The sequence below is a fragment of the Abramis brama genome (assembly GCF_963993115.1).
Source record: "Abramis brama genome assembly, chromosome: 3".
Lineage (NCBI taxonomy): Eukaryota > Metazoa > Chordata > Actinopteri > Cypriniformes > Leuciscidae > Abramis > Abramis brama.
Window position 1 is genome coordinate 10,818,360 of NC_139965.1, and position 23,011 is coordinate 10,841,370.

Below are 23,011 nucleotides of genomic sequence, written 5' to 3' on the forward strand. Positions count from 1 at the left end.
ACTCACAGTGGTTTTAAGTTCAGTTGCGCCATCTAATGACCTCTTTAAGTATCGCCCCACCACAGTAGCAAGTACAATACAATGAAATTTGCCTTTTAGTAACTATTTAATACACAATATCATGAAAAAAAAAAATATTATATGGGTGTATTTTTTTCCACATTGTTTATTTTAGCAATAAATGGTAGTATAATTAACTGTACTAACTCAATTACTTTTTTTAACATCTATTATGCCTAACTGTGAACAGTTTTCTAACTAACTTTACCCTTTACATACTTCTGAACTTCAGAAGTATGTAAAGGGTAAAGTTAGTTAGAAAACTGACTTTTTTAAAACTGAAGTTAAAACTAACTTCAGAATCTGAAGTTAGACCATCTCTAATCATTTCCAATGTTGGCCTGCGACTCTCACTATTCTTTTCTGTTCTTCTTTCAGCCTGCACTGAACAATTTATGACCTCTGCCATGAATAACACAAAACTCGTTTTACTTACTATCATGTCATCTGATATATTGCTTCTCTTTTTCTCATTTCTGATTTGGTCTCTCCATTCCTCCTTCTCACTCTCTTTCTCTTTCCTTGAGTCCACTTTATTAACTGCTTCTGAATATTTCTTTCTAATATCTCTTTCCTTTTATATTTCAATTGCCCTCTTTCTAACTTCACATCATAGGAAGAAACGCGGAAAACGGGGTGGCTGTGCTGTTAGGCTTAAAGGAACACTCCACCGTTTTTTGAAATAGGGTTTATTCACATTCTTTCATACATTTAGATAGGTGGGTAAATGCATTTTTGTCTCAGTGCATGCATTGTTTTAGTTTGACAGGGTCGGCGCTAGCTTAGCTTAGCACAATGAATGGAATCCTTTGTTGCCAGCTAGCATGGCCTGAGTAAAAGTGATAAGAAAATAAATAAAAAAAAACACGTAATTACTTCTTGTGGCCTGCGTATTCACAACAAGTACAAATAGCGATGCAGATTAACACTAGGCGATTTCCTAGGCAGATATTGACTTGGGACTATATTAGGGGGAAGCACAGGCGAAGCACTGCTGCTTAGGCGAAGCACTGCTACTTGGGCGCAGAGATATCACGCAACACATGAAATCCCACGACTTCCGTCAACATACCGGTGTGCATTGCAACGAGTCAAAACACAGAAGAAGAAGAACAACGCGCGTGACCTGCACCGAGTGTCTTCGCTTTTGGATTGTTTATTTTGAGAAGTTACAGCTATAGTTACAGCAAACATGGTAATTACCTGCGTAGCAAAATAACTTTTGCTTGAGAACAAGCAAAGGACATACACGAATGTAATGTTTCACAGAATTCCATCGAATGTGGAACTGAGAAATAAATGGCTAGCTGCTCTGGATATCTGTACTTCAACGCCTCTCTACAAAATTAAACAGTATCGTGTTTGCGAAGAGCATTTTGCACCGGAGGACTAAGTTACTTTGAAAAAATGGAATATGGGCTCAGAAAGACGGTACTAAGTTACGTCTGAAACATACGGCTGTCCCATCCCATCTATTTTCAAAGCACAGGCAGAACAAAGTGCACATGTAAGTTGTCTTTTATTACTCTTCCTTATGTTAATCTGTGTCTTTATTCGGTTGTAAGATAGATGCTGAGAAGTTGTATATAGACTACAGTTCAAATAAAGTTAGCCTCCTCTAGTGTAACCTCATGTTGAATTCAACCTGTTTAGCATGAACAACCAAACTAAAATAAAAATCGCTGTTATCGTTACCTGTAAAATGAAATGACTGAGGGCTAAGTTAGCTATTTCTCTCACCGAGTTAACGTTAGCCTGGTTCTTTTGACTCAGGAGTTTTAGTACAACTACCAAGAGGAGAAGGCTACAAGCAGTTTACTATACATGTGTCATGTTTAAAATAATCACTTACTCTGTGGACAGCTGTCCATTTGGTCTATTCGGCGTGGGCCGTTTTTTCCAGTTCACTTTATCACACCGGGAAAAAAAATTGAGTACTGCCGGATGGATCAGCGCTGTGAAATCCTCGTTAGCTGTGACACAACTGCGGGCACGCTCATCTTGATCTGACACGTTGAGCCTGGTCATCGACGGCAGTAACTTGTCCCACTCGCCACAGCACAGACACTATTTCAGTCGGCATATTCCCCCACATTCACACCACCAGTTCGTGTTGGCTCTCATCCTCACGTCCTCGGGCTGTTGAGCGATCGCAACCTCCGCCTGTCGTTCTATTTCCACTCATTTTCTGTAAACTCTTGTACATATAGGTATGGTTCTGGCTCACACAAAATCAGCCATGTTCATTGCCATTCATGTACTGTAGGAAAAATAGCCAGCTACTATTCACACCGGTATGTTGACGGAAGTCGTGGGATTTCATGTGTTGCGTGATATCTCTGCGCCCAAGTAGCAGTGCTTTGCCTAAGCAGCAGTGCTTCGCCTGTGCTTCCCCCTAATATAGTCCCAAGTCAATATCTGCCTAGGAAATCGCCTAGTGTTAATCTGCATCGCTATTTGTACTCGTTGTGAATACGCAGGCCACAAGAAGTAATTACGTGTTTTTTTTTGTTTTTTTATCACTTTTACTCAGGCCATGCTAGCTGGCAACAAAGGATTCCATTCATTGTGCTAAGCTAAGCTAGCGCCGACCCTGTCAAACTAAAACAATGCATGCACTGAGACAAAAATGCATTTACCCTCCTATCTAAATGTATGAAAGAATGTGAATAAGCCCTATTTCAAAAAACGGTGGAGTGTTCCTTTAAGTCCTACCTGGCTCTGCGGTGTGGTGTGCGGCCTTTGGGACGTCGGGGGAGGTGTTGTGGGGACCTCTGGTGTGTATGGCTCTCCCCATATCTGCGGTCGAGGAGTGTGCCTCAGCCATCTTCGCACTTTTCCTCAGGTGCGGCAGTCGGAGGAGCTGACGGACAGTCCGCTTCGGTTCAGGCTGGGTCTACTCAATTTGAGATCGGTGGTAAATAAGACTTTTATTATAAATGACCTTTTTTACTTAGTGTGAATTGGATTACTTATTTATTACAGAAACCTGGCTCACCGTCTGTGATTCAAGCCCTCTGTCGGAACTTTTACCTTCAAACTGTTTGTTTTTAAATTCGCCTCGCTTAACTGGCAGGGGTGGCGGATTACTCTCTATTTTTAAAGACACATTCTCATACCACCAAATAGTACAAAATGACTACAGAAGTTTTGAGCTGCAACTTTTTGTATTTGAACTGAATAGTCCACTATTGATTGCCTTGTTATATTGCCCTCCTAAACACAACGCAGACTTTTTAAACGAGTTTGCAGATTTTTTTAGGTGAATTTGTACCAAAGTAGGCTATGATAAATTGTTAATTTTAGGAGATTTTAATGTGCATGTGTGTTGCACAACATACTCTTTAGCTAAAGAGTTTATTACTTTGATAAATGCCTTTGATTTAGATCAGCATGTAAATGTTCCTACCCATCAGGGTGGACATACTCTTGATCTTGTGTTATCATATGGTATTTTTTTGTATGATCTGGAGATAGTGGACAATGGGTTTTCTGATCATAAATGTGTTATATTTTCTATTCCTACATCATCAAACTCTTTGCAACTTAAAAGGCTAGTCCGTAAATCCCGATTAATTAACTCTGATACTAGTACAGTTTTCTCATCAGCTTTTTGCAATACTATGCAAGCTATGGATGCAAACCAGTATAAATTAAGTGCAGAGGAGCTTTTGTGTAAGTTCAATTTTACATGTGTGAATGTTCTAAACATAGTAGCTCCCATAAAGACCTTAAAACCTGAGCCAAGAGTTGACCCGTGGATTGATGATAACATGCGCTCCTTGAGGCAGTCCTGCAGAAGAGCAGAGCGAAGATGGAAGAAGATATAAGCTTCATGTCTCTTTTGAAATATTAAGTGATTCATTGTTAAAATACCAAAAGGCCTTGAGAGCAGCAAGATCCAATTATTTTACGAAACTCATTACTAAAAATTACCATAGACCAAGAACTCTTTTGACTGTTTTTAATTCTATTATAAATCCACCTGTTTATGAGTATCCTACTGTTTCAAGGACTTTGTGTGATGATTTTCTTACATTTTTTTGTGAATAATATCAGTGACATTAGATTGGGGATATCTTGCCCTTCTTTTGATCCTTTTATCTCGACGGCTTATTCGGCGGAGTTTAAGCAATTCAAACCTATTTCTCTCTCCCATCTGCAAGAAATGGTGGGTCAGTTAAAGCCGTCGGCTCCTCTATGGATGCCATCCCTCCAATTCTCTTGAAACAAGTTTTTGATGCCGTGGGGCCTTATCTTTTAAACATCATAAATCGATGTCTGGAAACCTCCATGGTACCAGAAGCATTTAAACATGCTATAGTTCGGCCGTTTTTAAAGAAACCAAATCTAGACTTAAATGTTATGGCCAATTTCAGACCTGTTTCAAATTTGCCTTTTGTTTCTAAGATTTTAGAGAAGAGAGTGTTGCAACAATTGCAGAGTTTCCTGGATGAAAATAAGGTATTTGAGCTTTTTCAATCAGGTTTTAAAAAAATATCACTCGACAGAGACTGCACTCCTGAAAATTCTAAATGATGTGTTAATAGCTGCCGATTCTGGGGTTTACTGTACTTGTAGATCTATATCTATACTGTACTTGTTTACTATACGGTAGATCATTCTATTCTTCTTGCTCGCCTGGAGCACTGGGTTGGTATCAAAGGAGCTGCCCTAGAATGGTTTAATTCTTATCTGTCAAAAAGGAAGTTTAGTGTTAATATTGGGGAATATTCGTCAGAGGCTGCTGTTCTGTCTTGTGGTGTTCCTCAGGGATCCATTTTAGCCCCCATTCTTTTTACGTTATATATGCTTCCATTAGGGTCTATTTTCAAGAAACATGGGTTGTCGTTCCACTGCTATGCGGACGACACTCAAGTTTATTTACCACTAAAACCAAATATTGATGGACTGGAAACACTTAGGGCCTGCCTATCTGAGGTGAAAGCTTGGTTATCTTTGCATTTTCTCAATTTTAATGAAAATAAAACTGAAATTATAGTTTTTGGCTCATCAGATTCTTTTAGTCAAATAACCCTAGGTAATTTAACACTTTCTGCAAAGCCTTGGGTAAAGAACTTGGGTGTTGTTTTTGATGATAGTCTGAAATTTGACAAGCAGATAAGTTCAGTGGTCAAATCCTGCTTTTTCCAGCTCCGTCTTTTAGCCAAAGTAAAACCTGTTTTATCTTTTAATAACTTTGAAAGATTAATTCATGCATTTTTATCATCGAGGTGTGGTGCCAAACAACTTTCTAAATCTGAATAAGAGACAAACAGGTATCAATTGTCTTTAACAATTATTTATTCCCTTGCAAGGAAAGGTCAGCAGTCATACAGTCATTACAAAGTGCCTGCAGAGTGTGACAACGAGTGGGGGGTATCCTTCATTCTTTATAGTTGTTCCTCCCCCAAGGTTGTTTTCCCGAGGCTACATCAAGATACATCTTAGCCATAACTAACATATTGTTTAGATTTGTCTATCATATTTAATCATATTACACTCTTGAATGGAGACTCTCTGTCTTGGTCATACATTCAGTCACATTAACTTTTGTCAGGTCATATACAAGGACATACACATTTGTATATTCATAAGAGTATGTATCAACACTACATTCATCTGATTATCATCATATTTCTAAGATTCTATGAATATAAGAAAATGCAAACATATAGAACATATTACATTTTTTCCACAGAGGTTAGACTATTGCAATTCACTGTATTACGGGATCAGCAGAGCAGCTTTATCCTGGTTACAGATGGTACAAAATGCGGCAGCAAGACTTCTGACATGTACTAGAAAACGGGACCATATTACTCCAGTGCTACGTTATTTGCACTGGTTTCCTGTACGATATCGTGTTGATTTTAAAATTCTTCTTTTGGTATTTAAATCCTTACATGGTTTGGCCCCTCCTTACCTTTCGGATCTACTGACAGAACATCTTCCAGTTATGTCTCTCCGGTCGTCTAATCAGAAATTAACACGTATTCCGAAATCAAAGTTGAAAAGTAGGGGTGACCACCCGTTTTCAGCGGCTGCTCCCACACTGTGGAATGTGTTACCTTTTAGTATTAGATTTGCTCCATCCGTGTTTTTAAATCTAGGCTAAAAACTTATTTTTTTGAATTAGCATATGGTCAAGGATGAAATGTATTGCATTGTGTTTTGTTTGTGTGTTTGTATTGCCTCTTGTATTGATGTAAAGCACACTGGTCAACTGGTGTTGTGTTTAGTAGTGCTATAGAAATAAAATTGACATTGACATTGACATCCTCCATATGCCAAATTATGCGCCCCACCACAATTAAAGCATTTTGCTTCAACATTACTTCCACATTTTCCATACTCATGTTCTTTCACACAATGTGCACATCTCTTTTTGGCTCTGCATACACTTGCAATATGTGACCACAAAACCAGTCACATGGGTCAATATTTGGAAATTGAAATGTATACATCAATGGAAAGCTGAATATAAATAATATAAATAAGCTTTCCATTAATGTAAGGTTTGTTAGGATAGGATATTATTTGGCTGAAATACAACTATTTGAAAATCTGGAATCTGAGAGTGCAAAAAAATCGAAACATTGAGAAAATCTCCTTTAAAGTTGTGCATTTATGTTCGCGATTGTGCTGCATTCACTCACAAAAATAAATGTTTTATATATTTACGATAGGAAATTTACTAAATATCTTCATGGAACATGATCTTTACTTAATATCCTAATGATATTTGGCATAAAAGAAAAATGTATAATTTTGAGCCATACAATGTATTGTTGGCTATTGCCACAAATATACCCGTGCGACTCGTGACTGGTTTTGTGTTCCAGGGCCACATATGACCATATCTCTGGCAGTTATAACATCTCATTGGAGCACGCACATGCTCTCACCTGAAAGCTAACATATCCAACCATCACTCTACTTGGTAACACTCCTCTTTCAAAGCGTGACATTACAGACAGACTTTCTTCCTTATTACCTTCCCTATTCCTTTGCAATCGCTTTGCTTCAATTACATTTCCTCCTTTTATATTCCTCCTCAGCTCTGTCATTGTTACATCCAATAGGACCCCTGTAATTACTCCACATATCCATGTTTTTCACCTGTTTGCTTACAACTTGAAATCACTTGTTTACAACCTTCATTTTCATCACCTTATCCTTCTGTTCCTCATTTTCACATATTACCATCAATGCTCCATCCTGAAGTACTCTTGCACACTTAATCTCTCCTGTTTGTTTTCTCAACTCATTTGTTAAAAGGGACAATGTGTAGTTTTTTTTAGGTATTTTATTATCTAAAATCAATATTTTTATTCTTAAATATGTCCTCAATGGTGTACAAATACCTCTGCCAATGATCTGACTTATCCTCGTAAGCGAAGAATTTATTATCTTTATATACATGGGACGGGTAGGTCCACGGAGGCTTAGTTCCGCCATCTTGAAAAACTATAATAGCAGAGAGGGACAAAAAGTACTAGGCCAACGCGTTTCCACAACGCGTTTTCGTTCAGAGCCAGCGTCACGTGACTGAAGCCAGCAGAAATGGAGGAGCAGAGCGGTGAGAGGCGCTTGTCACTGCCCCGGCAAGTTTAAAAGGCTGCACTGTACGGTTATTAGTCACAGGATAAGGAGTCCTCGTCGTCGAAAAAGTCCAAAGTAGACCGTAAAAACGAAACGTGACCGGAGATTACAAAAACAAGGGTTAATGTCGGGATAGCTTTTTCCAGGTGGAAAGAGCTAATGCAGGAGAAAGCTTTCAAAAAAGACGCTGAAGTTGCCTGCTTTCTTCTCGTCAGGTAAGTCAATGTTACGGTCTTAATTACAAGCTTTTTTTCATTGCTTGGTTGTGTACTTTATTATATAGACAGACAGTAGAACTCGATGAAGTGCTATTAAAAGACATCCTGTCATAGCTTTATGGTACGTAACGGCTCCCGTAGATGCAACACGCATTTGAAAAAGCGAGGCGCTGGAGAGCAATATTCGTTTGAATGCAAAATACAATTTCACCACTAGATGGGAGAAATTCGTAATTCGATGTAGGGAAATTATGTAATTTATCATGTCATTTTTGCTCCTATTCTATAAAAAACGTTGTATTCTTTTTGCTGGTGGGATTTTCTCTGAGATTTGTCTGAGATCCTCCGGCTGTGATTAAAGCATATCCGAAGGCATTGTCTGAAGTCTGTCGGTTATTATTGCGCAGCAAGTTATGTAGCGAAACACTAGAGATCTTACTTCTATTCCCAAGTGATAGTGTTTGAACGGACCGAGACGTCGTTCGACTCTTTGTGAGACTCTTAGGCGGGGTTAGATTGCGGTCAGGTAACTATAATTCTTAGGCATTTTATGCGGTCAGATACTTAGGCGTCAACCCGCGCGGTCAGAGGAGAACTCAACTGAGTATAATATTTGCAGGTGTTAGGGACACTCGGTCAGGAGCGTAGGGGAAAAATCTACCACACAATACAATGACCACTTTCAAGGCCCAGAAAGGTAGTAAAGACATCGTTAAAATAGTCCATGTGACTCCAGTGGTTCAACCTTAATGTTATGAAGCGACGAGAGCGTCTCTAAACACAGTGCAGCGCTTCCGGGTTCAACGTTCAACGGGTTCTGGAACGACATGATGGTGATTTCATTTTTTTTTTTTTTGGACTGAAGTAATCCTTTAAAGAGTGTTGATGTTACATTAAATAAACCAGTGGGCAACTCTGGCCGTCGAGATACACTTTAATGAAGATCTTCAGGATTACTAGAAATATACAGGCATTTGAGTTCGATCAGGTTTCTAACAATTGTTCAAAAGAGCAAATCCAAATAAGTTAAAATCCACACTTATTTATTTAGTAATTTGTTTATACAGAACATTTGATACAGAATAAAACTGGCATGTTTACTAATTACTGAGACGAGTGATCTAGAACAAGCAACATGATATCACTGTCAAGCTGTTGGAAGAACATACACAACAACACACACACACACAATTTGTTTAAATCTTTTTTTTTTTTTTACAAGTTTATGGTTATAACAAATATAGTTTTCACGTTTATAAACACAACACAATTTTTATAACGAAATCAATACATTGGAGGAATGCCCCAATAATGAGTTCCTGATTTTTATATTTATAATGATACAGGCAAGCAATAAGAGTAAAGAGCAAGAGTGCTGTTTTTCCTGGAAAAGCATATTGCAAATCTGATATTGTTATAGAAAAGTTTAATAAACAAGTTAGTATGAAGTAAATTACATTTCAGACACACTGTCTTTTTTTGCTAAATGAAAATAGTTTTAAACAAAGCCACATGAGAACAGTTGCTCGTAATGAAAGAATCTCTGAAAGAATGATTTTAATTAGGGCTGCACGATTAATCGCAATGAAACCGCACCTGATTTGGCAAAGGCTGCAATTATTTTATGCAGAATCGGTAGTAAATGCTCCATCAGAACGCCAGAGGGCGTCACACACTCACTCACACACACACACACACACACACACACACACACACACACACACACACACACACACACACACACACACACACGAGGTTCATAAATGCTTCTCGTCTTTGGAAAGATGTCTGATGTGTGTTGCTTTTTCAAATGCACGTTATAAGTGACTCAAACTCACAGTGTTTACAGAGCCGTACATCAGTGACAAGCTGCGCATAAAGAAATAATCGCAGCCTTTGCGAATTGATTTCGTTATAAATTTCAAAATCGCAATAAGCCAAACAAGTTTAAGTGCGATTTAATGTAAATTGCTATTAATCGTGCAGCCCTAATTTGAATGAGGTTCAATGACTCACTCATTGACAGTGATTTGTCGCCGCCTACTGGAGGATCTCCACTGCACTCTGGAGAACAAGGGTATGAACAATGTGCTAAAAACAGAAACATTTTTCTTTGTATAGATGACAACGTTATCAAAATGATCCCTGTTCACACGAACCCGTAAAAAACGACTAATAATGCTGTATATCGCATAACAGACAAGTAGTTGGCGATGCAACTTTGTAAATAAAGACTACGGGACTGCACACACACATTATTTTACATTCTTATCACAAATGACAATCTATCATGTTTTTGTCCGATTTCCATTCTAAGGATGTTAATCTTGATAATACTGTATCATTACTTTGTCTTCTGGATAAATTTCATCTTCACAAAGCCAGAAACATTCACTATAATCCCAATCTTAGAATGTTCTCCTCTGATAAAGTCACTTTTACATCCTTTAAGAAAATGTCAAAACCTTTGAACACAAAGGCTTCGAAAACATATATCATCCTTGAGTCTGTTGTAAGCAACCTTTCATTTAAAAAAGCCTATAGACTAAACACGCAATAGCCTACGCATGTTCATGATGTCACTGTTTTCACAAATTTGATAAGGGTCTCATTTTCAAAAACTTGCAGTTTGAAACACGTTTTTAAAAGTTTGCGTTTTTCAGGCCCCACAAACGCCACTGTCGTGTAAATGAACACCCAAAACGCATAAAAAGTATTGCGTCAGGTTTGTTTTTGCCTGTAAAAATACCTCAATAGTCATTGTTTGTATCACAAATACATTCCACAATAAATTACAATAGCATGAATCACTATGTTCTGTCAAAAATGCAGGCCTACTGTAAGCTCTATCTATTAAAACGAGTGTTCTCTGGGAATGTTTGTTGTGATTGGTGTTGTTGATGATATTATTTCTTTATTCTATATACTATTTGTATATATTACCCCCCGCCCCTCACCCCTTGCATCCCCGCAATTATATTACACATTTGAAGTCTATAAAAGAAGAACCAACTACAGTATTTTCAAACCATATGTTGACAGAAATAACAGTACGAGTCTTTTTAAACTGGTTAATATCAGATTGAAGTTTCTTCCTTTGCTACGTTGAACTGACTTTGGTCTTCAGCAGTAGAGACTGTGAAATACACACAAAACATTTTCAGTATTTAAATGGACATGTCTTATGTTATTATATTCTTTTCACTTTTTTATTTTAGAGAGAGTGAGTGAGTGAGTGAGTGAGTGAGTGTGTGTGTGTGTGTGTGTGTGTGTGTGTGTGTGTGTCAGACAGAAGTTTTACCTCTCGCTCTGTAACATTTGTAAAGCAGCACGACTGTCGCTAGCAGATACGGAGAAGCGGCCAGAAGAGAACTGAGGATTTTGAGGACAGAAATCTGACCTGAACGTGACACTGAAAAACAGAAACACAAGCACATTATTGAGCAACAAAGTTTGTGAGAGAATATAAAAGCTTTGGAATATTTTTCCTGTCTTTTATTATTCCACCACCATTTCCCTTTCAGAGCTCTGTATTAAAGGAATAGTTCATTTTAAAAATAATATTCTGCTAAAATTTACTGACCTTCATTTTGTTCAAACCTGTTTGAATTTCTTTCTTGTGTGGAACATAAAATATATTTTGAAGGATTCTTTCATTTTCATTGTATGGCCAAAAACAGAGATACATTTTTCCAAATAACTTGTTTTATGTTCCAAGAAAGTTAATGTTTCAGGGGTGAGAAAATAAATCATTCTCTTCAGAACAAAAATGTATGTTTGACACTGACCACATATGAGCACAATCAGCCCTGACAAAAAGTTGCAAAACGTTTTTTTAATGGAAACGGTGGTGCGTTGAACACCCGTTCTGATGACGCAAGTGTTGCAACTACGGCAGCTGAGAAGGCCATTGTGTTCTTTTTGAAGAATTTTCAGTGCCTGATGAAATCGGTATAAATATGTGTTTAATACTGCAAAATACACTCAATGTTACAGTCACTGCCCTTGATGTCCAGAATAAAAGAGAACATCCCAATGGATTGAAGGGATTTGTGGAAACTGTGGTTCCTAATTATTGTGATCCAACATTTGCCTCGCATTTCAGGATGAAAAGACAAACATGTCTTCTAATATCTTCAACTGTTGCGTATACCGAGCTGCAGGACACATTTGTAAGCGAATCTACTTGGACCCATTGTGCGAGCTGTCTCTTTAATAGCGTATGGTTTGTATACATGTTGCTGATTATTAGGCTGACATTTTTGACACACTCACCAAACAAGAGAAAACGTATCTCAAACCCCGTTGCACACCGAAACATGTCGTTCAACCCGGAAACTGTAGGAAAACATTGCGCACCGGTTTGAGCTTGAACAATGTGATCTGTGATCAAGGCCAAACTTATCATTGAGCTTGACTGGACTGCAGCCCATAGACCCTGCCAGTTTATGTTTGTTTGATTTGTATACGAGCCAGTACGAGCGAGGGCTACAAACGGGCCAGCCGGGGCTAATAGTTTCCGACTGCGATCTTAGAGGCCATAATTAAACTGCATAAACTGGTAATTATAATAATGAGCAGACGCGATTCAATAAGTGTATCCTTCTTCTGATTAATTTGTGATCGTGACTCACTCATTTGTCGCCACCTACTGGTGGGTGTAATTTAATAATTTCATAGTAGCCTATTACCGTTATTTCATTTTTCCAATAATTTTAATATTTCTACATTTTAAAAAAAGTGTTATATTTAAAATATTAATCTCTTAATATAATTTATGCAAAATCCATCTATGGATTTTGTTGATAGTCATTTAATTAGATTGTACCCATACATTGTATTTTTTTTATTTTATTTTTTTATTTAATTTATTAAATTTATTGAATTTAAGAATCTAACATAAGAGGAGGATGCAGATATGATAATACATTTTTATAATACTATCTCCGGCTTTATTGCTCTGTTATTTCAGGGTTTTGATCTTCTCTCAACAGAGAAAGAGCACATCCTGTATTTTATTGGATTATATAACGACTATGTAATATTACATCTAAACTTTGGCTATGCTGGGCATGTTGCATCTTAATTGTTCTAAGAAACTCAAGCATAATGCTGTTCTAGTTGAGGTCATTTGTAGGAGAGTTTGGAGAGTTTCGGGTCCCCTAAGTCCTGCCCTGTCTGTGATACTGTATTTTGTGCCAGTTAAGGCTTAGAAATAACGGTGGGAATTATTTATTTTTTTTTATAATAAATTTCCACATAGACTAATCTATTTATATGAATATAATGTGTATTTCCTGTTGGTGTATAATGATTGTATAACATAGCTGGGTAATAAACTTATTGGCTTGACATAAATCGGGCTATAAAATGTGTGTGAATCAATTATTTGCTCATAATACGCATAAGGGGCAATATTACTATTATGAAAGTGTCTGGGTTTAAACCATGAGTTTATATATCTGTCAAAATATTGCGCCAAGATTGGAAGCGCTTCCTGAACCATCATCAATGATGTCATTGGTCTAAAGCGACACAAGCCTCGATACGAGCTTCACTGAAAGCTTCCAGGATTTCTCGACACACACTCCGAAGCCTCGGCACAGAACGTAACATCACTAATAAATACTGTGTTTGGATCCTCAACCTTCGTGTCTCCGACCAGTACATGACCAGTATATTTTGCATGTGATTTGATGGTTATGCTTTCGTTTATGTGAAACAATAAACACTGATGTCAATAACTGATTTTGCTCCAGCAGAAATAAGAGCCAGAGACTATAATATATAATAGTATATAATAATGGTGTGGCGTTTCTCATTAAATCATCTCACCGTTAAAGACTTCTCTGACTGAGATCCAGCTGTGGAGTGATCGTCCTCTCTCTGTTTTACAGTAGTAGAAACCTTCATGTGACTTTGAGACAGTAGTGATGCTCATCTCTCCTGTCGTCTGATTCTGGATCAGTGATCCGTCTTTATAGAAATCAGCGCTGAGGATCGGGGAGTTTGTAGATCGATGTAAACAGTGTAGAGTCAGAGTCTCTCCCTCAATCACAGGATCAACAGAACTCTCCAGAATCACCTCACCGTCTACAAACACAAGAAATACATCAACAGATGTAGTGACGATACAAGGCTGTATTAATCAGAGCCATACTTCAATTATTAATAAGATCTGGAGGGTCAAAATGTTCACTCCCGTTAATCTGAGAAACTGCTACTTTTATTCAGCAAGGATGCATTATCAAATGTGACGCATTGATTTAAAAAAAGACATTTATAATGTTACAAAATATTTGTATTTCAAATAAATTATGTTCTTCAAACTTTCTCATCAAAGAAGAAATAAATGTTTTCCACATAAATATGAAGCAGCACAACTGTTTTCAACATTGATAATAATCATAAATGTTTCTTGAGCATCAAATCATCATATTAGAGTGATTTCTGAAGGATCATGTGACACTGAAGACTGGAGTAATGATGCTGAGAATTCAGCTTTGATCACAGGAATAAATTACATTATATTCACATAGAAAAGGGTTATTATAACATAAGGGTTATTATATATATATATATATATATATATATATATATTAATCCAGTACTTAATGATAATGTAGTGTATTTTATTTTATTTTATTATAGAGTTGAAATCTTGATATTCAATGTGCTGGGTGAAAAAAAAAATCTGATATTTTCAGTTAGTTTAATGCATAATCACATGACTGAATTCTCAAATATAATAATTTTTAATCTGAACAGATTGTTATTTATTATCTTAGTTGTAAGAGTGATTGGACTCACCATGTACAGTGATGTTTCGAGGATGCCGTTTCTCTCCAGATTCAGACTCACACCAGTACACTCCAGTGTCAGATGTGCTGAGAGAGTCCATTACACATCGAGATCCTGTTTGATTTGCACAAGTTTGTGTGTCTTTGTCTGTGTATCTTCTCACTGTCCATCCAGCAGAGTTACTCTGATCCTCACAGCTCAGAGAGAGAGAGTCAGATGAGAAGTGTTGACTTCTGCTGGGCTTGATGACCAGAGACACTGAAGCAGAAACTCCTGAAAAGAGGAAAATCTCCATCAAAACTGACAGCACAGAGACTGCAGTGAAACACAGATCCGGATGAGCACAAGCATAAACCCTCACCAGTGATCCACAGTGTGTGTGAGCTGCTGGTGTGTGTGTAATAGGCTGGTCGTCCTCTCTCTGCTCTGCACGTATAAACTCCTGTGTGCTGTAGAGCAGCAGGACTGAGAGTGTAAGATCCTCCAGCTCCTCTGCTGCTGTCTGACAGATGATCATGATCTCTGAACCAGCTGAACGTCCAGCCTTTAGAGGAGCCTGAAACCTCACAGGTCAGAGTCACTGATTCTCCTTCAGTCAGCCACGGCTGTGGAGACACTCGCACTGATGCCTGAGCTTCAGCTGAACAAAACATCACGAGTTACAGAGCCGTAGAGAAACTGATGGAGAAGCTGATCACAACAAACACACACTCACCTGAGACAGTCAGTGTAACAGCATCACTGCGCTGAGAGCTTTGAGTGTGTATCTGTCCTGTACAGGTGTATTTACCGCGGTGAGAGAGATCAACACGGCTGATGTTCAACTCTTGTGTTGAGGTTCGATTGACAGTGTTTTCATATTGGTTGTTGGTTCCCTCTATTTCCCATCTGTATGTCCACTCAGTGTCTCCTCCCCACTTTATATCACATCTGAGAGTGACTGTTTCTCCTCTAAACACTCGTTCATCAGGTCGTACCGTCAGCACAGCTTTAGGAAACACTGTACAAACACAGATTATTGCATTTATAGTTTCAGAAGTTGTGTAGATATTGTCTCTGATCTGTATTTGTTGCATCACACACTACAGTCTCTCTCACCTGTAACATTTACCCACAGTGCATCACTGTATTGTGTGTAATAGACTGGTTTCCCTCTTCCAGCTCTACACCAGTACTGGCCTCCATCAGACACTGAATCAATCTTCAGGCTGTAGGGGTTTGTTTCTGTCTTCTCTGTCTCAGGGTTCAGTGTGTGGTTGTACCAGTAAGAGTCCCAGTTTCCAGTGGACGGATCCATGCGACAGGTCAAAGTCACTGTGTTTCCAGTCAGTGCAGCTCCTGCAGGATCTGATGTGAGTTCAGGCTTCGGCTTTAAACCTGCAGGAGAACAACAACAGATTCAGATCCTCAAGAGTTCACCTGCGTTACACAAATCAATGAGTTTTTGTCAGCAACTGTTCATACAGAAGAGAATAAGTGCTGAAATATGGATTTTATAGTAGCATTAAACAGATATGAATATGAACTACAGTAAAAACAAAATTGTTCAGTTTTGTTCTAATGAAGAAAGACAAACAGATTTTGCAGAAAGAGATGTAAGATTAAATTATTACGATTTTCATTTTCAGGTGAGATAATGTTGAAACTTTTGTGTGAGTGTCAGATAAATACAATCTATTGTTTAAGTAACTGTAAATCATAATCAGGTACAAAACTATGGAGGACCAGGAGAGCCACTTAAAAATAAAATGAAGAATCACTTTATCAATTTAATATTTCAAACATAAAAATGTATATAAATAAATCACTTTTAAATGGACAAATTAATAGACATTTTTAAAGTTGTTTATTTGATTCGTGTTTTTTAATGTATTTTAAAGGGGTCATATAATGTCATTTTTGTACAAGCTAATATGATTCTTTAGGGTCTAAATTAAAAGTTTGTAATATACTTTAATTAAAAATTCTCATTAGTATTGTAAGAAAACACTCATTTTACCTGGTCAAAAACAGCTCTGTTTTCAGCACGCCGTTTCAGTGCATGTGTCTTTAAATGATAATGAGCTTTGCTCACCCCGCCCCTCTGTTCTGTGCGTACACCGTTTAAAATAATAATACAAAAACCATAACGCGTTGTTCATTATAAAAGTGGGATTATGAATTATATTGAGAACGTCGTACATAGAAAACATGCCATAATGTACCCTGAGCATGCGCGTAATTTGCACGGGGGTCATGACCCCCTCAAAAATCAGATCCAGCTAATATAACCCCCCCAATATCATCACATCATTCAGATTAAAATAAATATGAAATATTCCGAATGAATACTTTTGTTCGTTTTCTTTATTAATTTCATTTGCCAGCGAGAAAGATAGTATCATATTTTAAATAATCTGTAATGTACCCCCCGCCCAGAGTCACTCAGGATCTGCCATAGCCAATCGCTAACGTGTGGTCGTGACGTAGTTCATGCGCCGAAACCGTCGGAAACAACAAGTCCGAATGATCAGAGGATTATGTTTAGAATAAGATGTCTGTCAACGAGAGCTGCAGGTTTAGTTCATCGAATTTAAGAGTTCAAGGAACAATTGTAAATTCTAAATGTATATTTGACACTAAGGAAGGTGATGTATCCAGTCAACTGTCGAAGCTGGGTCTAATCATTAAAGGGATAGTTCACTTTGAAATTAAATTTTGGTATGTTTTAGCTTACCTCAAGGGCATCCAAGATGTAGGTGTCTTTTTTTCTGCAGTAGTTTCAATTTTTATATTTTTAGGTCAAACCGTTCTTGTCTGTCAGTCATATAATGCAGGTCTGTGGTCACTGTCTCAAGAGCATGCACAGAGTCCAAATTAAAACAATTCCCCATCGTAAGTACACATTGATGGCCTAAGACACGAAACGAGCGGTTTGTGTGAGAAAACGAACAGTATTTATATCGTTTTTACCTCATACACAACCACGTCAAGTGATCTGAGGGTGCGCACGCATCCTGGTGTGTGACGTGTACCAGAGCCCGTCTACGGAGAGCCTGCCCACTCCCTATTAAGCCCTATTGTACCGAATTTTGGTTGTAGTACCACCAGAGTTCCACTGGGGGCGCTCGCCATGAGTGCAAAATGAATGGGAGTCTATGGGGCTAGACGGCTAAATTTGTCTCTTTCACCCGATTGCCGTTGAGAAATCTCAGATCTGATTGTAGATTTTGCAAGTTCAACATGGGTTTTAGGTCGAAAGTTGAATGAACGAGTACTTATGTCGTTTTGATTTCTTACAGGTTGAGTTGTTGTTGCCCATAACACGCTAGCATTCTGCTAATGACGTCAGCATTCTGACGTCATTGACATTTTGAAAGACTTTTTAAAGCAAATAAGTGACTCTAAAAAATCTAACACCCAGCAATGTGTAATTTCTTTGCATCTCCTTTCGAATACAACATTCAAATTACTAAACAAAAAATTATATCCTGAGAAAAGTGGATTTTTATTGGTATAGCTCCATTGACCTCCATTCATTCTGCACTCGTCCTGTGAGCGCCCTCATATGGAATCAGAGTGGAACTGCAACCAGTTCAGAAGCCGGAAGTGTAGTGAGAGTGAAACTTCTCGCCATATTAGACATTCTCTGCGTGTACGAAGACTGGTGCATAGATATATACACTAGAAGTCGCCTTGTCTACGTCAGTTCATTGGAATGAATGTCTTTAAGGCGACATCTAGTGTATATATCTATGCCGCTGCGGTCGTTTCGGATCTGCCGCAAATGCTGTACGGTACAGTGATCACCGACCAAAATGTCACGGTCATCGTGCACCCCGAGCTGCCCAGCACGAACTCCTAACTTTTCTGCTTCCTTCACTTGGTCCTCCATTAGTGCAACAAGAGGGGAGACGACAACAACTATCGGCTTTGCATCCCTATCGTTCGCCAGCTAACTCATTCACCACTAGCGGAGTGAGCTGGAAAATCAAACTTTTCCCGAACCCCGTGGGGAGGAGGGTCACAACATCATGGCCACCAACAAAACTTAGCAAACACTGTTATTGCTCCGGCTTTAACTTCTATATATTCGGCAGTTTTGCAACAACGGACCGAATAGCTTTTCTCACGTCTTTCTCCGCTGCCATTACTGAACTCCAACTCAAACTGACGCACTACATCAACGTCATCGTTCTCAGCCACTCCCTCTGTTCGCTGATTGGTCCTACAAAAAATTGGTTTCTGGAAACCTAAGAATATACAGCAGTCCCAGACGTAGTACTGAAGGAAAATAAAATTGAGCGGAAGTGCGTAGGAGGGCGCAGCCAGGCTAAGCTATAGCAGGATATAGCTGATATTCCGATTGTCAAATATGTGCAAGTGGATGTGTTTTGTTGTTCAAACACCTTTATAACGTTTGCGTTAGTTGAGCTGTATGCGCAACGTATTTTAGGTATCTTAAAATACCTAAAAAAATACGTACATTATTAGGAATTTACCACCTCCGGCTCAATTTGAGATTATCATTATTATTATTTTTTATTTTATTTTTGTTCTTTTTGCATGTAGTTTGCAAAGTGACAAAATGAATCAAAGCACAACTAACGTTAGTCCACACTTGTATTTTCCCAGTTTCTGAATTTTATGTTATCAGAGGCTATGCAAACACAATTTTTTTTAATCTACTTTTGAGTCTTATTTCATGCAAAGTGATAATATAATTGCACTTTCATTTTCTCTATTTGAAAGTTTTTAATGCTGTTATTTGATGTTAAGTTTTTAAAATGTGATGTTAATAAAATAGATTTTAACAGTTAAACTTAAATATTTTGTTAGTGGATGGTGAGTTTTGGTGATGCCCACCAATATGTGAAATATGTTCAGAATAAAGGTGCAAGCTGCACTCCAGTGTGCCACCCTGTATTGTGTAATGTATTGAGAGTTGAATTGTGCATAATACATTTGCTGCATGTAGGTGCCAATACAGTGATGCAATTGATTAATCTTTAAGTTCTTGTTTTGTTTTTTTTCATAAGATATTGAACACACACAAAAAATCAATTAAGTAGAAGCTGCCACTGCTGGCTAGTGCTTAAACACTTAATTTAACTACTGTGTCATTATGGCATAAATAGTCAAGTGAACAGCTGCATTTACGTTAAGTAGCCTAAATCAGTAAAAGTATCACAATGTATTTCTAAAACAGGAACGGCAAATTAGCATGTTACACAAGAAAATTATTCAATAAATAAATAAATAAATAAATATGCCGCGAGTTTAACCCCTCCAATGGTAGACCCAAAGTTACGCCCTTGGGTTGGAGAACCGTTTATCAGTTTGGACCAGTGCAGCGCGAGCCGATCGTGATCATGCGACACTGTTACTACACAGCGCTAATAAGAGATCCAGTAAAGAAAGCATTTGAATTCGCCACAGAAGTAATAACAATCGCTGCGAGATCTAGTGAGAAACATTCACATTTCTCCGTTATTAACGGATCAAACAGCGCGTGGAAACCTGGAAGAAACATTGTGCCATGAATGAACTATCCAGTGTCCACAGATAAGCAACATTCACCATGGATTTACTGTAGTAACACTAACTGTCTGCAACCATGGAAGTTTGGCAGGAATAGTAGGCTATAATGCCTTCAAGTAACATTACGTCGTTTTATTTTGACATTATGAATACAATTGCTGTCCTCAAATGTTAATCTGAAAAATAAACCTTTGTTTATAACTACTACAATATTACATTTCATTTTTTCCAAGGAGCTGTTTTGTTTTATATGCTCCTAAGTAGAGACAATTATAGCTCCAGAATTGCTCAAAGTAAAAAAAATATCATACTTTATGATGTTAGTTTTAATATAAAAAAGCATAAAAAAAATTAAATCAAGGAAATTTCTCTGGCATTTCTTTCTTTTTGCTGTATCAAAAACGTACCGAACCGTACCGAACCGAACCGTGACAAAAGTGTATCGTATCGAACCGAACCGTGAATTTTGTGAACCGTTACACCCCTAGTGTCAGCATTAATTTCACCAACAACAAGATATGAGAGAGTTGTTCTGGATTCTCAGTGAGGAGATCTTTGTACAAGCAACCCCGGTGCTCTGAACGCCACATTTTAAGATCACAATGTTCTCCACTGCGCACGCAATCTCTGTCACTCAGCAACAATAAATTAAGTGAGAACGGCACTGCTTTACAAGGGGTGGAAGCACCAGTTGTCTTCCCCAAATGGCAGAACTTGCAGCTGGATGGATAAATAATGACTCTTTGAAGCTTTGACACTTTTCTCTGATTGTTCCGGTACAAGATTCTAAGCATCAGGAGTTTTGAAAACAGTGTCACCTTGTGGCAGGTCAGATCTATAGCAGCCATAAAGCAGAGCGAGCAGCTCTGTTGTTTTAAAGCCTGACAACGATAAAAGTGTTCATTTTCTGATGGAATAATTCACATATTGAAGTGTAGCAATAAATAATAATAATAATAATAACACCAGACGTTTTTGAGACAATTAAATGGTGCTCTAATTATTACTGCACAGACTATAACATGGCTTTGCCACATACTTATTCAAATATGCTTAACACTCCCACTCAAAGACATGTTTATAGCATTCTATAGTGGCAAACAAAAACAAAACAATACATAACTCCAAAATAAAACATTTGGTATACTGGCAGTAATCTAAAAACCTCTCAAAAATAAAAACACCTGCCAGTTCACATTATTCTCCAAACAAATACCTCTTGAAGTTCTCAAGCTTAGCCTTTGTCACCGGCTTGGTAAGGACATCAGCTATCATGTTCGCAGTAGGGCAATATTCTATAGATATTTTCCCTTCTGTGTGTGCAGACCGTACAAAGTGATATTTTATATCTACGTGTTTACATCTCTGTCTGCGTACTGGGTTCTTAGACAAAGCTATCGCCCCCTGGTTGTCCTCATATATCTTGACTGGTACATGCTGGTTACTACTATCAATTCCTTTAAGTAGTTGTACAAGATACATACTCTCTTGAGTAGTGGCAGCTAGTGCCATATACTCGGCTTCACAGGTGGATAAAGCCACCGTTGGCTGTTTCCTACTCTTCCACGATATGACTGGACCATTCTCAGTTAAGCTGAAACAATATCCAGTTGTGCATCTCCTATCATTTTTATCGGCTGCCCAATCAGCATCACTGTATCCCTCAAGCTGTAGGCTTTCCTCACATTTTCGGAAGTGTAGTTCTTGAACTATAGTACCCTTTAAGTACCTCAGTAGGTGTTTTGCTGTAGCCCAATGCTGTTGTTTTGGTTCTGCTAAGTGTTGTGAAAGTTTACTAACAACCCAGCTCAGGTCAGGTCGAGTACATGTCATAATGTATATCAAACTACCTACTATCTCTCTATATCCTGTTGAGTCAATGACTTCACCCTCATTGTCAAAGTTTAACTTTTGTTCACATGGGGTGGATCTCGGTTTACATTCGGACATTCCAAATTTCGCTAACATCTTCTTTATGTGTCTTTTTTGAGTCATTTTGATCTTTCCATCACTCTGTATAAAATCAATACCCAGGAAGTGTTTAAGTGGACCCATATCTTTCATCTTAAACCTTCTCTTCAACATTTCTTTTACATCACTGAGTAAGGTGTTGTTACTCGATGCTATGATTAAGTCATCTACCCATACTAACAAAATCACTTTCTCATTCTCAGACTCTCTGCTGTAGACACAATGATCAGCATCATTTTGTACAAAACCATTCCCTGTAAGGTGATCATGCAGTAACATGTTCCAGTTACGTCCGGACTGTTTTAAGCCATATAATGACTTATTGAGTTTACACACTAAGTGTTCTCCTGTTTTAGATTTGACCTCAAAACCTTCCGGTTGCTCCATATATACCTCACAGTCCATCGGAGCATGGAGGTAAGCAGTCTTTACATCCATTTGATGTAGGGTAAGGTCCTCCTGTACAGCCACTTGCATTAATGCTCGGACAGAGGTCATGTTGGCTGTCGGTGAAAAGGTTTCTTTATAGTCGCTTGACCATATCCTTTTGCAACATATCTGGCTTTACAAGTCTCAGATCCATCTGGGCTCTCTTTTACTGTATATACCCAGCGACCTCCCACTGCTTGTTTGCCTTTTGGCAGTGGCGTCAGAGTGAAAGTCTCATTCTCTGTCAAAGAGTTCATCTCCTCTTTCATCGCATCAGTCCACATTTTTGACTTCTTGGAGTCCATAGCCTCTCTAAATGTTTTAGGTACATCATAAGCCACTCTGTAGAAATAATCTACATTTTCTCTTTCATCATTATTACACTCAGCTTTACACTGGTAATCATT

At 38.1% G+C, this 23,011-nt stretch overlaps 2 protein-coding genes across 2 annotated transcripts in view; both read right to left on the minus strand.

Annotated features, from left to right (window-relative positions):
- The window catches only part of LOC311080143 (obscurin-like), a 395,902-nt gene that overhangs the window by 131,823 nt on the left and 241,068 nt on the right, over positions 1-23,011 (minus strand). The window lies entirely within an intron of this gene.
- LOC311080159 (Fc receptor-like protein 3) lies at positions 8,906-15,333 on the minus strand. Its single transcript, XM_084109947.1, has 4 exons — positions 14,694-15,333; positions 13,719-13,976; positions 11,185-11,295; positions 8,906-11,019 (listed from the first exon to the last, which is right to left on the minus strand). Exons 1-4 carry the CDS (start codon positions 15,199-15,201, stop codon positions 10,961-10,963), a joined length of 936 nt encoding a protein of 311 aa, XP_083966073.1. The 5' UTR covers positions 15,202-15,333; the 3' UTR covers positions 8,906-10,960.

Bases quoted from the DNA above. Each gene is read 5' to 3' on its own strand.
- LOC311080159 (XM_084109947.1), bottom strand. From the start codon at position 15,201: ATGATCATCTGTCAGACAGCAGCAGAGGAGCTGGAGGATCTTACACTC. The intron at 11,296-13,718 runs GTGAGATGATTT...TCTGTTTTTCAG, and splicing joins AGTCAGAGAAGTCTTTAACG to TGTCACGTTCAGGTCAGATT. The intron at 11,020-11,184 runs GTAAAACTTCTG...TGTATTTCACAG, and splicing joins CAAATGTTACAGAGCGAGAG to TCTCTACTGCTGAAGACCAA.